The sequence below is a fragment of the Choloepus didactylus genome, chromosome 19, assembly GCF_015220235.1.
Source record: "Choloepus didactylus isolate mChoDid1 chromosome 19, mChoDid1.pri, whole genome shotgun sequence".
Taxonomy (NCBI): Eukaryota; Metazoa; Chordata; class Mammalia; order Pilosa; family Megalonychidae; genus Choloepus; species Choloepus didactylus.
In genome coordinates, this window is record NC_051325.1 from 16,571,504 (window position 1) to 16,585,077 (window position 13,574).

The window sequence follows — 13,574 nt, forward strand, 5'->3', positions numbered from 1 at the left end:
AGCATTAACAATTATTTCTGAATGGAAATCCCATTGTGGCTTTTTTTTTTTTTTCTTTCTGGTTATAAAAATAAAATACAAGTTTATTGAAAAAAAACTGAAAATGTATAAAAATGTATAAAAAATGTATAACAAAGAAAATAAACGTCTCCTGGTCGATGTTATCCAATGATAAAGATTTTTCTAAAATTTTAATTACTCGAGCTTTTTGAGAATACCTTCTCTTTATTTCAGAAAAAAAAAAAACTATATGGAAAATTTCACCTGCATTCTCCTGCACTCCTTTTCCCTTGCCAGGATTAAACCCTATCGTTGGTTTGGAATATATCCTTCCAGATTTTTACACACTGCACACAGTTACACACTGCACGCGCACACACACACACAATATAGATAGAAAACAGATAAATAGATATAGGTATATAGATGGATGAATAAGTAGATAGATATAGAAATATACCTGGCTGTGTAACTGGCTGGATATATGGATAGACAGATAGACAGACAGATAGATAGGTAGACTGATATAGATATATATAGGTAGTTTTGTGTTCCTGTAAAGTTTTTTGAACAAATGGTATCCTATTCCATCAGCGACTGGCTTTCTTCACTCAGTGATATATCTTGGAGATCTTTCTATGGCCATATATAAAGATCTATCCCATTCTTTGTTCCACTGAATGATACTCCATAGTGTAAACACACTAGAGTTTATTTATCCGTTACCTTACTGGGAAATATTTAGGTGGTTTCCAATGGCAAGGCTGCAGTTAACATCTTCAGACGTGCCTCATCGTGCTTGTGGCTGAGCACTAGTCTAGAGTTGAGAACTGAAAAGTGGAATTTCTGGATTGAAGGGTATATCCACATTTAATTTTTCAAATCTTAATTCAAATTGCTGTTCAAAAGGCTGTATATATTTATCCTTTTACCAACAGTGAAAGAAAGCATCTGTTTCCTCACAACCCTCGGCTTGGATATGTCAACCTTTGTAAATTTTGCAACCCGATGGGCGAAAAACTGCTATCTCGCCACTTGAATTTGCAATTTCCTGATGAAAAGTGAGGTTAAGCAATTTTTCACGTTTATTGGCCTTTTGTATTTCATCTTCTGTGAGAAACATTCATGTATTGCTGATTTTCCTTGTGTTTGTCCTTTTCTTTCTGATTTTAGGAGTTATTTACATAGTCTGGTTTTTAATCCTTTGTTTTGTACAGTTGATAAAAACATATTTCCTAGTTGTTTCTTATTTTAACTTTATTTATGGAGTCTTGTAGTATGGATGATTTTTTAAAGAAGATAACTCATTTATCTTTTTTTGGTTGCTATTAGATTTTTAATGTTGCCTAAGAAGGCTTTATCTATCACCAAAGTTGTGTGTGTATATATACACGTTCTGTTTTTCTTCTTCTGTGTTAGTACTTTTGTTATACCTTTAATCCATTTGGTATGAAATTTTGTATGATGCGAAGTATCTAACTTTATTTTTATCAAATATATATCTGATTTTCCCATCTTGTAAGTGGCAATTTCATCCTTCCAGTTGTTCCCAGGCCAACATCTTCAGATTTATCCTTAACTCCTCTCTCTCATATACTACATCCAATCTACCAACAAATCTTGTTGGTTCTACCTTCAAAATATATCCAGAATTCTATCATTTCTCATTTAGGTCTAACTCACCATCACCTCAAAACTGGACTATTACCATAGCCTGTTAACTAGCCTCTCTGCTTCTGCTATTCTCAACACAACCTGCTAAATCATAAGTTCATTTATGCCACTTTTCTGTTAAACTTTCAATGACTTCCCTTTACTCTCATAATAAAAACAAACAAACAAACAATCTCTCGAGGGCCTAAGAAACCATGCACAATCTGTCCCCTTTGTTACTCTTTCTGACCTCATGTCTTAGTTTGCCAGGCTGCTATGACAAATACCACGCACTGGTTGGCTCAAACAATAGAAATTTATTGCCCCATGTTTCAGAGGCTAGAAGTTCCAAATCAAGATCTCCATAGGCCATGCTTTCTCCCCCAAATCTGTCACATTTTGGTTCAAGGAAACCTTGGGGTTCCTTGGCTCGCATCTCTGCCTCCCATCATGTGGTGATCTCTCTCTCTCCTTGTGTCTACTCATTCCGGTTTCAGCTCACTTCCAGCTTCTTCCTGTGTGGCCTCCTCTCATTTCTGGCTTCCGGTTTCTTCTCTCTATAAGGCCTCCAGCAACATGGATCAAGACCCAGCCTCATGCCGTTGGCCACACCTTAACTTAATAACATCTTCAAAAGGTCCTATTTATAAATAAGTTCACAACCATGGGAAGAGGATGTTTTAGTTTGCTAAAACTGCTGAAACATGATATACCAGGAATGAACTGACTTTTAAACAACAGGGGTTTATTTGCTTACAAGCTTACAGTTCTGAGGTCATGAAAATGACCAAATCAAACATCAACAGATGATACTCTGACTCCTCTGTCAGACGGCAAGGCACATGGCATTTTCTGGTCTCTTCCTTCTCTTCCGGGTTTCATTACTTCCAGCTTCTGGCTTCAGTGGCTTCCTCTGTTTCTGTGGCTTTCTCTCTCAGCTTCTGTTTTTTCTCTCTATTTCATTCTCTTTTAAAGGACTCCAGTAAGAGGATTAAGACCCACCTGGGACATGCCACATATGAAATAACCTAATCAAAAGGTCCCATCCACAGTAGGTTTACACCCACAGGAATGGATTAGCTTTAGGGACATGATCTTTTCTGGGGTCCATAAAATCTCCAAACTATCACATGGAGATTAAGAATATGTCCTTTAAGGAGGTATGTAATTGAATCTACCATACCTCATCACCCACTACTTTACTTTAACTTACCCTTCTTTAGCCATGTTGGCCTCCTTGTTCTCCCTTGAAAAAGCCAGGCGTATTCCTCTGCATTGACTCTTCCCTGTGTTTGGAATGCTCTTCCTTCAGGTATCCAAGTGGCTTGCCTCACCACTTCCTTCAGGTCTTAACTCACCTCCTCCATGACCACCTGTCTAAAATGACTACACACTTCTAAGATTCCAGTTCCCTGCTTTCTCCTTATTTTTCTCCCTAGCACTCATCACCATCTAACATTATGTTTTTTTACTTGTTCATCTGATTTATTTTCTGTTTCCCCCACTTGGCCTTATAAAATCTACAAGAACAGAGATTTTAATTTTTTCTTTCATTTCTATATTCCCAATGCCTGGAAGAGTGACAGCACATAGTACGTTGTCAGTAAATATTTGTTGGATAGATAAATGAATCAGAGAGGTTGTTGGGAAGACACTGTTAGTGTAGACATGGTAGCTACAGGGGCAGCAGCCTTCCCGTCAGCGTGGGAGCCAGAAGGAACCACTGGACCCCCTGTTATAAGAGACTAATAATTCTTGTTTCTCTGGTTAAGCCATTGTTGTTGGGTGCCGGATATGTGCATCTGAATGTAACCCTAAATGATAACAACCAGTGGCCCAGAAAAGATCGAGAACTACTCTAAAGGTGAAAAGAGAAGAGAGCTTGGGACAGAACCCCCCAGGAACCCCAATAATTCAAAGACGTGCAGTTGAAGAGGAGAAGCAAGTGGAATCATGGAGCTAAGACAAGAGAGTGTTTCAAGAAAGAAAATTTGGTCAGCAGACTCAAATGTTGATGAGGTCTCTGGGTAGGGAGAGTTGGGTATTGGGAAGAGAACACAGGGGGCAGGAAGTTGAGAGACTATCTTTTTGATGACTCCTATTTTAAATTCCTGGAAGTAGAATTGCTAAGTCAAAGTTCATGAGTTATTAAAGAAAGATGATGCGTATTGCCAACTTTCTTTCTAAAAATGTTACAACAGTGTATACTCCCAGGAGTAGTGAATATATGTCCAGGTCCCCAGTGCCTCATCAACATTGGATAGGTATTTATGATCTTTTTCATCTTCACCAATTTCTTGGGAGGTACCACTTTCTCATTATATATTTGCAATATTTTGATGAATAGTGTGATTGAACATCTTTTCATGTTTTTGACCACATGCCTTTCTTCTTTAAACTCTGACATTTCCTATCGAATTCTAAAACAATTATTTGTTTTAGGAACTTAGGCCACTTATGTATAGGTACTTCCCCTTTTCATTTGAAAAATTCACAGGTGGTCAGACCCTGTAACAGAGGAAATTCTAAGCTGCTTATGTCCTTTGTATCCTATCATCTAATAGGCAAAATTCCCCTCAGTTTTTTATTAGACTTAAACATTTTTTGTTTTTTATGCAGTCCAAAAATATTGATATTTTATGTAGTCAAATCTATCAATCTTTTCCTTCTCAAGCTCTGAGGCAGTTATTTTAGAAATGTTGGCTACATATATAGACTTTTCCATTTTCATGTGGAAAGGATGCAAATGATCTGATGATGTGACAGGTACATTTCTCAGTGTAGGAATGGAGGTTTAGGTGTTAATTTTTTTTATCATATTGGATGCATGGGAATGTCTAAAAATGTTCTATGTCCTAAAAACTTAGTGATTTCAGTTACTGGAAAAGCCTGTTTTTGCAGCTACTAAAAGTATGGAGATTTTTGGAAAAAGAGGGATATATTTTTTTTCTTGAAGGCTTGGCTATTGCGCAGTACTGTGAAAAATATTGGGATAGATTCCTACCTTGAGGGGATGGATATTGAGGAAGAGGTGGGAGGTTCAAAGCAAAATTGAGGTTTAAACTCTGTATTTTATTCTCAACTCTGTTGCCTGGATGGGTATTTACATACTATTTTTTTTGGTCACATAATTTATTTCTTGCCTTAGTATCTCCATTAAATTCAGCATGCAGCAAACCCAGCTTTTTGTTTTGTTCTGTTGGCATGATTGTCACTAGAGGGTTGAGCCATTAAAACCAATATAGAGAGGACACCAGCTAATCTAGTTACCTAGGTACCTGTGCTGTGGCAGGTGGGGTCGCTTCCCTTCCCATGATCCTCCGCTCTCCCCCCTGCCCACCAAAGGCTGCGTCCTTGGAACCACCTGCCGGTTTCTGGAGCGCCAGGGCGCAGAGGCGCAGCGCGCGCTCGACGAGTTCCGGAGCAAGTAAGCGACCGCCGTGGGGGCGGGGAGAGAGACCCGAGGCGGGGCGCGGATCCCTGGAGCACGCTGCCACCGGGGTCCGAGGGCCATCTTTGGTCTCCCTACGACCTCATCCTGGCAGAGGGCAGCGAGGGGCCCATTTCCTTAAGCTAAGATTAGTTTCCATTTTGGTGGTACGTTACAGTTTACAAAGCCCTTTTACATGAAATGGTATCATTTAAATTCTATTGCATTTTAAAATTGAGGTATAGTTTACATACAATAAAATGCACAGATTTTTAGTATATAGTTCAATTAGTTTTGACAAATGTGTATACCTGTTTAACCACCAAAACAAGCAAGATATTTCCACTACTCCAGAAAGTTCCTTAGTTCCCTTTCCTAGTCAATCACCGCAGCTACCCTACCCCACCAAAAAAAAAAAAAAAAAAAAAAAATCCAGAGACTTCCAGTGTTCTGCTTTCTATCACCATAGATGATAGAAAGTCACGAAAATGGAATCTTGAACTGTTCTAGAACTTCACAAAACTTACCATAGGTACTTTTTGCTCAGCACAGTGTTTTTCAGATTTATCCATGTTATTTAATCCTCACAGTCTTATTTTGTTTAGACTGTAGTGCCCTATTTTACAGATAAGGAGCCTGAGGCTTCCAAACTGTAGGAATTTAGGGCAAGGTCACTCAGCTAGCAGGTTGCTGTGCTGGGAGCAATTCAAACCCTGGGCACGTTGAGTCCAGGGGCCTTTGCATCATCTGACACCTGAAAATTACCTTTTTAATGTGTCCTTTGGGGTCTTGCTACTCAAAGTGTGGACAACTGACCACAAGCATCAGCATCACCCAGGAGCTTGTCAGAGCCCCCAAATCAGAATCTGCATTTTAACAAAATCCTCAGGTGATTGGTAGTTTAAAAAGCCTTGAAACTTTTAAGAAACATTGAAGTTTCAGAAGCCCTGGTACAGGACTTGGTTTCCCCACAGACCGAATTGTTTGTTGAAGTTATCCAAGGAGCTGTTAAAAAAAGGGATATTCAGCAATGTGTCAGCATCTTCCAAAGTTCTATATGTGTTCTAACTCAGCAGTGCCACTTCAAGGAATTTCTTCGGTAGCTAACAGGTGCGAAGTAGCATGCCTACGAGGATATTCACTGCAGCATGAAAGTCTGGGGCCCACTTAAAAGCTTATTAATAGGAGACGGGTTATAAAATTATGGTTCATCCAGGCAATGGAATACTATGCATTTATTAAAAAAAAGAATTGTATACTATTACAGTTATTTTAAAAAGAAAGGGGGAAAGAATACAGATTTTTATTTTTTGCATAAGGATAAAGACTATTTGGACAAACACACACAAAAAACTAATGATTCTGTTTCCTTGTGGGAGGTGGAGGATAAGAACTGGCAATAAATTCAGTTTTATTGAGATATATTCATATATCATACAGTCATCCAAACTGTACAATCAGCTGTTCACAGTACCATCATATAGTTGTGTATTCATCACCCCAATCAATTTTTGAACATTTTCCTTATACCAGAAAAAGTAAAAATAAGAATAAAAAATAAAAGTAAAAACGAACACCCAAATCATCCCCCCCCACCCTATTTTTCATTTAGGTTTTGTCCTCATTTTTCTACTCATCCATCCATACACTGGATAAAGGGAGTGGGATCCACAAGGTTTTCACAATCACACTGACACCCCTTGTAAGCTACATTGTTATACAATCGTCTTGAAGAGTCAAGGCTACTGGGTTGGAGTTAGATAGTTTTGGGTATTTACTTCTAGCTATTCCAATGCATTACAACCTAAAAAGTGTCATCTATATAGTGCGTAAGAGCGTCCACCAGAGCGACCTCTCGACTCCATTTGAAATCTCTCAGCCACTGAAGCTTTATTTCGTTTCATTTCGCATCCCCCTTTTGGTCAAGAAGATGCTCTCAATCCCACGACGTCGGCTCTAGATTCATCCCCGGGAGTCATATCCTGTGTTGCCAGGAAGAGTTACACCCCTCCCCAGGTGTTTTGACCTCCAAGTGCCACAGAGCTGAGTGGCTTGATAATACCCCATTATGGGCTGTCTCCCCTTCCCTGCCTCATTACCCCACTCCTCTACTGGAATTTCCTATGAGCGTCTCTCAAAGAAACTACTTGCACCCAAACCTTTGTCTCAGGGTCTGCTTCCTGAGGACCCCAAACTGAGACAAATACTTAAAATAAATCAGGCCACATGCAAAAAATAATGGCTAATATTTATTGAGCATTAACTATGTGCCAGACACCATCTAAGCCCTTCACATCGTTTAGCCCTTATAACAACCCCTTTGGGAACAACTATCACTTCCAATTTATAGACAAGGCTGGAGGCTTGGAGAGGTTAAGTATCTTGTCTGAGTTCACGTAGCTATGGGTCACGAAGGATTTAAACCCAGACTGTTTAACTCAAGGACCCATGCTTATAACCACCATATGTCTTATGACACAGTATATTGAGTTGCTTCCAATGTCTTCTCTGGTACATATTTAATAGGCTTTGCAAGGGCATTTGGCCTACTGGGGTAAAATTCAGATGAGCCGACAGATTTTTTTTTTTTCCCCAGAAATAATGTTGCATAACTTGGCATACATCCAACTGGAATCTGAGTCATATGCAAGAAGTTTTCCTTCTTTTCTGACCACATGAAGAAGTTCAGCAGTGTTTTCTTTTCTCCTGGCTTTTCTAAAATGTAAGTATGTTTTTGCAGCTAACCACTGTTCCTGCTGGTTTTGTCAAAACCAGCTGCCCAGCTTATAATTTATTGTATGATAAATAAAGGCCACCATTTATGCCCTAATAACCAGCCAAACGGATCCAGGATGTTGGCTGGTCATGAGCTGTGTGAGGTGTGTTCATTGTTGATTTGGAAGACAATTTTTTTCTTGGGCCAGATTTGACCCTTATTTGAACTAAAATATCCCTCCAGTGTCAGACCTTATCAAGTCTTTTCTTTGTTACAAGGCAAGATATTATGCTCTCCTCTGACCTCTGCTGCTAGACTTCAGAAAGAGTAAAACAAATGTTTTGGGTTTCTAGAAAATGATATAAAATTGTTTCCCAAGTTAGGTCATTGCCATTGCAGAATTTTTGTTTCAGCAGATTTAGCCAAAAGCAACACTGTCAGTGGTCAGCCATTATTTCTGGAAAAAGTGTTGAGAGCAGCTAGGGATTGTTGTCTTCTTTTCCACTGAAATAGAAAACAATTCCTCCAGCTGGGCCTAAACTAGGTTTGAGATAAATCCCATTCTCTATAGAGATACACTGACTTTATTGGCTGACTTCCCCCATTTTTTAAATGGCACTGTAATATTTTGGAAGGCATTTTAACTTTATAAGGCAATTTATCGTAAATTAATTTTCGGAAACTTCTTGAGCCAACTTGAAACCAAAGCAAACCATGATCTCAGGCCATATCCTCCAATTCTGGTCTTTTTTTTTTTAACTGGACATTTAAATTTAGGGTGACATTTTAAATATATACCCAGAAAGATTTATTCTCATTTTTGAGCTTGTAGAGACTGGGAAAATGACATCCAAAATTTCTTCTTATGCCATAAGTAGAGAGATAACAACCACCACCAGTTTGCTGGGTCTGTGGTGCCCTGGAGTTGACCCTGGAGGTCACTAGGATGTCATGTAGCAAATCCTGGCAAAGTGGCATTTTTGGGTCTAGTGCTGTGTGTTACCGAAATACTTGGGTACCTTGAAAAAAAGTACCCTGGGAGAGTTTGGTCCCAAATGCCCTGTTCAATTGTTATTCTTGCAGCTTACAAGTACTACAAGTAGGGTGACTGAGGACAGGGCAAATGTCTGGAGCCTGGGGCCACCCTCAGCTCTGCTGGGCTGGTTTCAACTGCCAAGTTCAGCGACAACCAACTGCAGAACAAAAGAAGCACCCAGAATCCGACTTGGATGCCCCCCTTTAAACAGATTTTGTTTCAGGTTTACAGCTGAACAGCCACAGCCTTTGAGGGTGCCTGGGAAGTGTCTTCATTGTCTATCACTTGAGAATATGGCTTCTTTCTGACCCGCCCCCCCATTCTTAAAATAGAAAGCTCTTTTCCAAGGAATTAGTTTTTCCTTTTAGCGTGTCTTGTAACCACAGTCATTCAGCTGACTGCAGCATTGTTTTCTTTCTTGATGAATATATTTTTGTTCTGTCCCTATCTATTTCCTCTAAATGATGAAAGACAACAGAATTCTAGCTGTCAGAGCCAAGAGCAAAGTAAATTTCAATTTGGGGCTGCTACTAAATTTGACCAGGCTGTTGGAAGCAGCCGGCCAGTGAACGTGAGGTCAGATGGTCAGGCTGTTTGCAGGGCTGTTTGATAAGAGCTCTTGCAGGGGTTCAGCTTTTGTGAAGCAATATCCAGCTTCCCCATTTAAAAGGTTCAGGGTGGACCTACCAGCATTCAAAACCTTTGCCTTTTATTTCGAGTTTCTATCAAAGATCCATTCATTCTTTAATTCATTTTGCCGAGCACCTACTTCGTGCCAGAAGCTGTATTAACTGATGAACAAGACATTGCATCTGTCGGGGTTCTGTATCTAGCAAGAAATAAATGGTGTAAACAAAGGGTTTAACTGGAGAGAATTTAATGCAGGCACGATTACCAGAATTGTGGGCAGCTTTAAGGGGAACCAGCAAGAAATGAGGAAGTGCACAGGGACTAGCAATAGCAGGAAGCCATTACCACCCTTGTGCTGAAAGAAGCAAGAGGAAGGAGCCGTGGAAGCTGGGTGAAACTTAGGGGGAGAGGAAGGGAGACCTCTGATCTCCTGCTGGTGACTCCCATCTCTCAAACCCTACAGGAAGCTGGAGAGCAAGGGGGGCTGGTGATGCCATTTGGGAGGGCCAGCCTCTTAGGGTTCAGAGCAGCTGGTGAGGATGGGTCTCTGGGACGTTGGATGGCCAATGGGTAATGACCATTATTAAAATGGCTCTGCCCTCAAGATGCTGCAGTGCAGTGGGGATAATTGTATAGCCAGGTCTGCAGGATGGTGGAGAGGTAAAGCCTCAGCCAGAAGGATGTCTTGGTTAAACCTTTTAGGCTTGGATGTACAGAACTGAGGCTCTCACTAGGTGTCTTTTGCATATATTAATATGCATGAAGGGTTGGGTGGGAGGTTTAAAGGAGCAAGAAGGTGTTGGTATCCAGAGGGAGAGAGCAAATGAAGGATTGGATGGTGTCTGCTGGGTGAAAAGAATTGCCAGATGACAAAAAATTTAAATAAATGAAGGAGTGGGGGCAGTATGTGTCAACCACGAGCAGGTGGCAGAAGGTGGAATAGAAGGATAATATTTACATCACATACAGTCTCCTTCCAAATGATCTAACAAGTCAGATGGTTGGAAAGGCGGCTCTTAGAATTCTGGCCTCATTTGCTTGCCAAACAATGGCAGTCTGCAAATGGGTTATTGGTAGACATTTCATTAGAAAACTTCTTGGGGAAGTTAGGTATGGGAGTTGAAAGTTATGGCTTAAGATGTACAGATTTAGTATCTCTTATAGTGCTTCTAAACTGTGTACAGAATCTGAAAATGGCTGCTATAATAGTTTGGGATAAATTATTATAGTATATATCTGAAAATGGCTGCTGTAATAGTTTGGGATAAATTATTATAGTGTATATCTGAAAATGGCTGCTGTAATAGTTTGGGATATATATCATCTCTCCCAATTTCAGGTCAAAGCTGTGAAGTTAGTAAAATTTGGAAGACAGAACATGTTCTCTTTTGAAACAGTTTGATCAGTTCCTCTTTTTAAAAATTGCCTAGTATATAGTTTATATTGAAATTTCCAAGTGTCCCCAGAATATCCATTAGAGGTTTTGTTTTGTTTGGCTTATTTAAAATTTTTTTATAGTGGTAACATAGATACAATATCAAATGTCCCATTTATCCACTTTTAAGTACAAAATTCAGTGTTATTAATCATATTCACAATGTTGTGCTACCATCACGGTCATCCATTACCAAAACAGAAACTCTGTTTCCAATAAGCATTAATTCTCTGTTTTAGTTTGCTAGGCTGCTTAAAGCAAATACCACGAAATGGTTCAGCTTAAACAAAGGGAATTTATTTGCTTACAGTTTTGAGGCTGTGAAAATGTCCAAATCAAAGCATCATCAGGTCGATGCTTTCTTCCCAAAGACCGGCTGCTGGTGATCCTTGGCTCCTCTGACATGGCAAGGCACATGGTGGTGTCTGCTGGTCTCTCCCTTCTCTTCTGGGGTTTGTTGCTTTCAACTTCTTGCTTTTGTGGCTTTTTTTTCTCTGAATTGCATTCCATTTAAAAAGGACTCTAATAATAGGATTAAGACCATCCTGAATGAGGTGAGTCACACATGAACTAAAGTAGCCTCATCAAATGGTCCTACTCTCAACAGGTTTACACTCACAGGAATGTATGAGATTTAAGAATGTGTTTTCCTGGGGTACTTACAGCTTCGAACCACCACACTTTCCATTCCTACTCACTCCCTTGCCCCTGGCAACCTGGAAATCTACCTTCTATCTCTATGAATTTGCAACTTCGTTATTTCAAATAGGTGAAATCACCACAATATATGTTTTTTGTGTGTGTGTCTGGCTTATTTCACTCAACATGATGTCACATGTATCAGAACTTCATTCCTTTTTATGGCTGACTAATATTCCATTGTGTGTTTATCCATTCATCTATTGATAGACATTAATCGGTTCCTTTTTATATCAATAAGTGGACACGGACCTTTAGAAACAATGTACGTCCTGAATATATATTTAAATTTGTGAATGTATGTTTCTATAAAAATGTCTTTATTGGCATTTCCTTAGAGGTATGAAGCTGGGCCTGGAACATTCTCCTTTTAGAGCAAAGGGGGTTTCCAGTTGGCCAACTGTGGCTAGATGATGCATCAAACCACTTGACAGTCTATTCCCAGAAGAAAGGGGGTCATGGTGCAGATGTCAGGCTGCCTCAACTTGAGAATGGTGGTAGGTATGTTTAATGATATCCTAAAAGGAAGCAGAGAACAGCAGAATGAATAGCATGGCTAGGTTTAAATCCACAAGAAAATATAACTGTGAATGAGGCTTCTTCAGATTCGGTCCTGAGGATGGCTCCTGCTGGGACAGTGACTCATCTCTGCCTCCCTGAGGGCAGGGGCATGGCCACTTTCCATGCATAACCATGGTGATGATGGAAGAGTAGGTGAAACCGTGTCTCAGCAACATTCTGGGTTGCACCACATTGTCTGGCATGCAGGGAAGGCAAGCCCAGATGTGTCCCCAAATCCCTTCACCCTGAGAGGTGTTCAACTCCTACCTTAGTCATCACAACTAAACCCAGGTGAGTCAAAGGGCCATTTGCATTTTCTTGCTATCATCAAGAAATGTCCATTCTCAACACAATTGTCCCAGAGGTATTTGAGATTTTGGGGGTAACTTTTTCTTTTGCTATAATCTCAGACTCACAGGAAAATTGTAGGGAGAGTACAGGGACTTCCCATATACTCTTTACCCAGATCCACTGATTGTTTACATTTTGCCCCATTTGCTTAGTCTCTCTATGTATTTATTCATATCAGTGTGTATTATACGTATGCACATGTATTTATTTCTGAACCATTTGAGAGTAAGTTGGATATTGTGCTCCTTTATCCTTAAATTAGTGTGGATTTCCTAACAAGGTCATTTTTTTACGTGAAGTGGTACGATTATCAAAATCAAGTGTTAGAATATTATGGTCTAAACCATATTTCATATTTAAATTTCATCATCACAATAATGTCCCTTGTATCTTCCCACCCTTCCCCCCACATGTAGAGTCCAATCCAGAATTATACCTTGCATTTATTTGTCACGTCTTTTGTTGATACCTGTCAGTCAAAAACCATCTGGAACACAGCTGTCATCAAATAAATTTGTTTTGTTTTGTTTTGTTTTGTTTTTGATACTTGCCTTAGTGTCTGTTAGATCCTGAAAAAAGCAGGTTTGATGTTCAGCATCCTAGTGTTTCCCTCTCCATTGTCCCCCTCCGCGCTGACTCATCAGCGTGTTGTAGAGACGGGGAACCAGGGGTATGCCGTTTCACTCCTGGACTGCCCGCCACCTTACCGGAAATGAGCCTTTACCACGGCTGATTTGCTTTTTGAGTTGATCCAGCGCTGCGGGAAGGCTTCGAGCCCTGCGCGTGCATCCTCTGCCCGCACTGCTCCCAGCAACCGCGCTGGGCGCGCGAGCGAAGGTGTTTGATCTCAGAGCAGCGCGCCCTCTGGTGGCTGACATATGTATGTTCTGGGAAAAGGTCGGCTTGTGAAAGGAGATTGTGAAGGATCAGGATTTGGGAGGTGGAAGGAGACCTTAGCGGTTCTTTAGTTCAAATTCAACATTTTAGAAAACAGGTTAAGTGATTCATGCAAGGCCACCCAACTTGGTGGACCACGCTGAACCTACATCGACGGAATAGGCGA

General features: G+C 40.2%; 1 protein-coding gene across 4 annotated transcripts in view; it reads left to right on the forward strand.

Annotated features, from left to right (window-relative positions):
• The window catches only part of BFSP1 (beaded filament structural protein 1), a 68,224-nt gene that overhangs the window by 10,698 nt on the left and 43,952 nt on the right, over positions 1 to 13,574 (forward strand). For 2 of the 4 annotated variants that reach the window (XM_037811679.1, XM_037811680.1), the window contains one exon: positions 7,680 to 7,805. The exons of the other annotated variants lie outside the window; for them this stretch is intronic. In XM_037811679.1, the coding sequence (XP_037667607.1) occupies positions 7,759 to 7,805 (47 nt within the window). In that variant the 5' untranslated portion in view covers positions 7,680 to 7,758. The remainder of the gene's footprint in view (positions 1 to 7,679; positions 7,806 to 13,574) is intronic. 4 annotated transcript variants of the gene reach the window in all.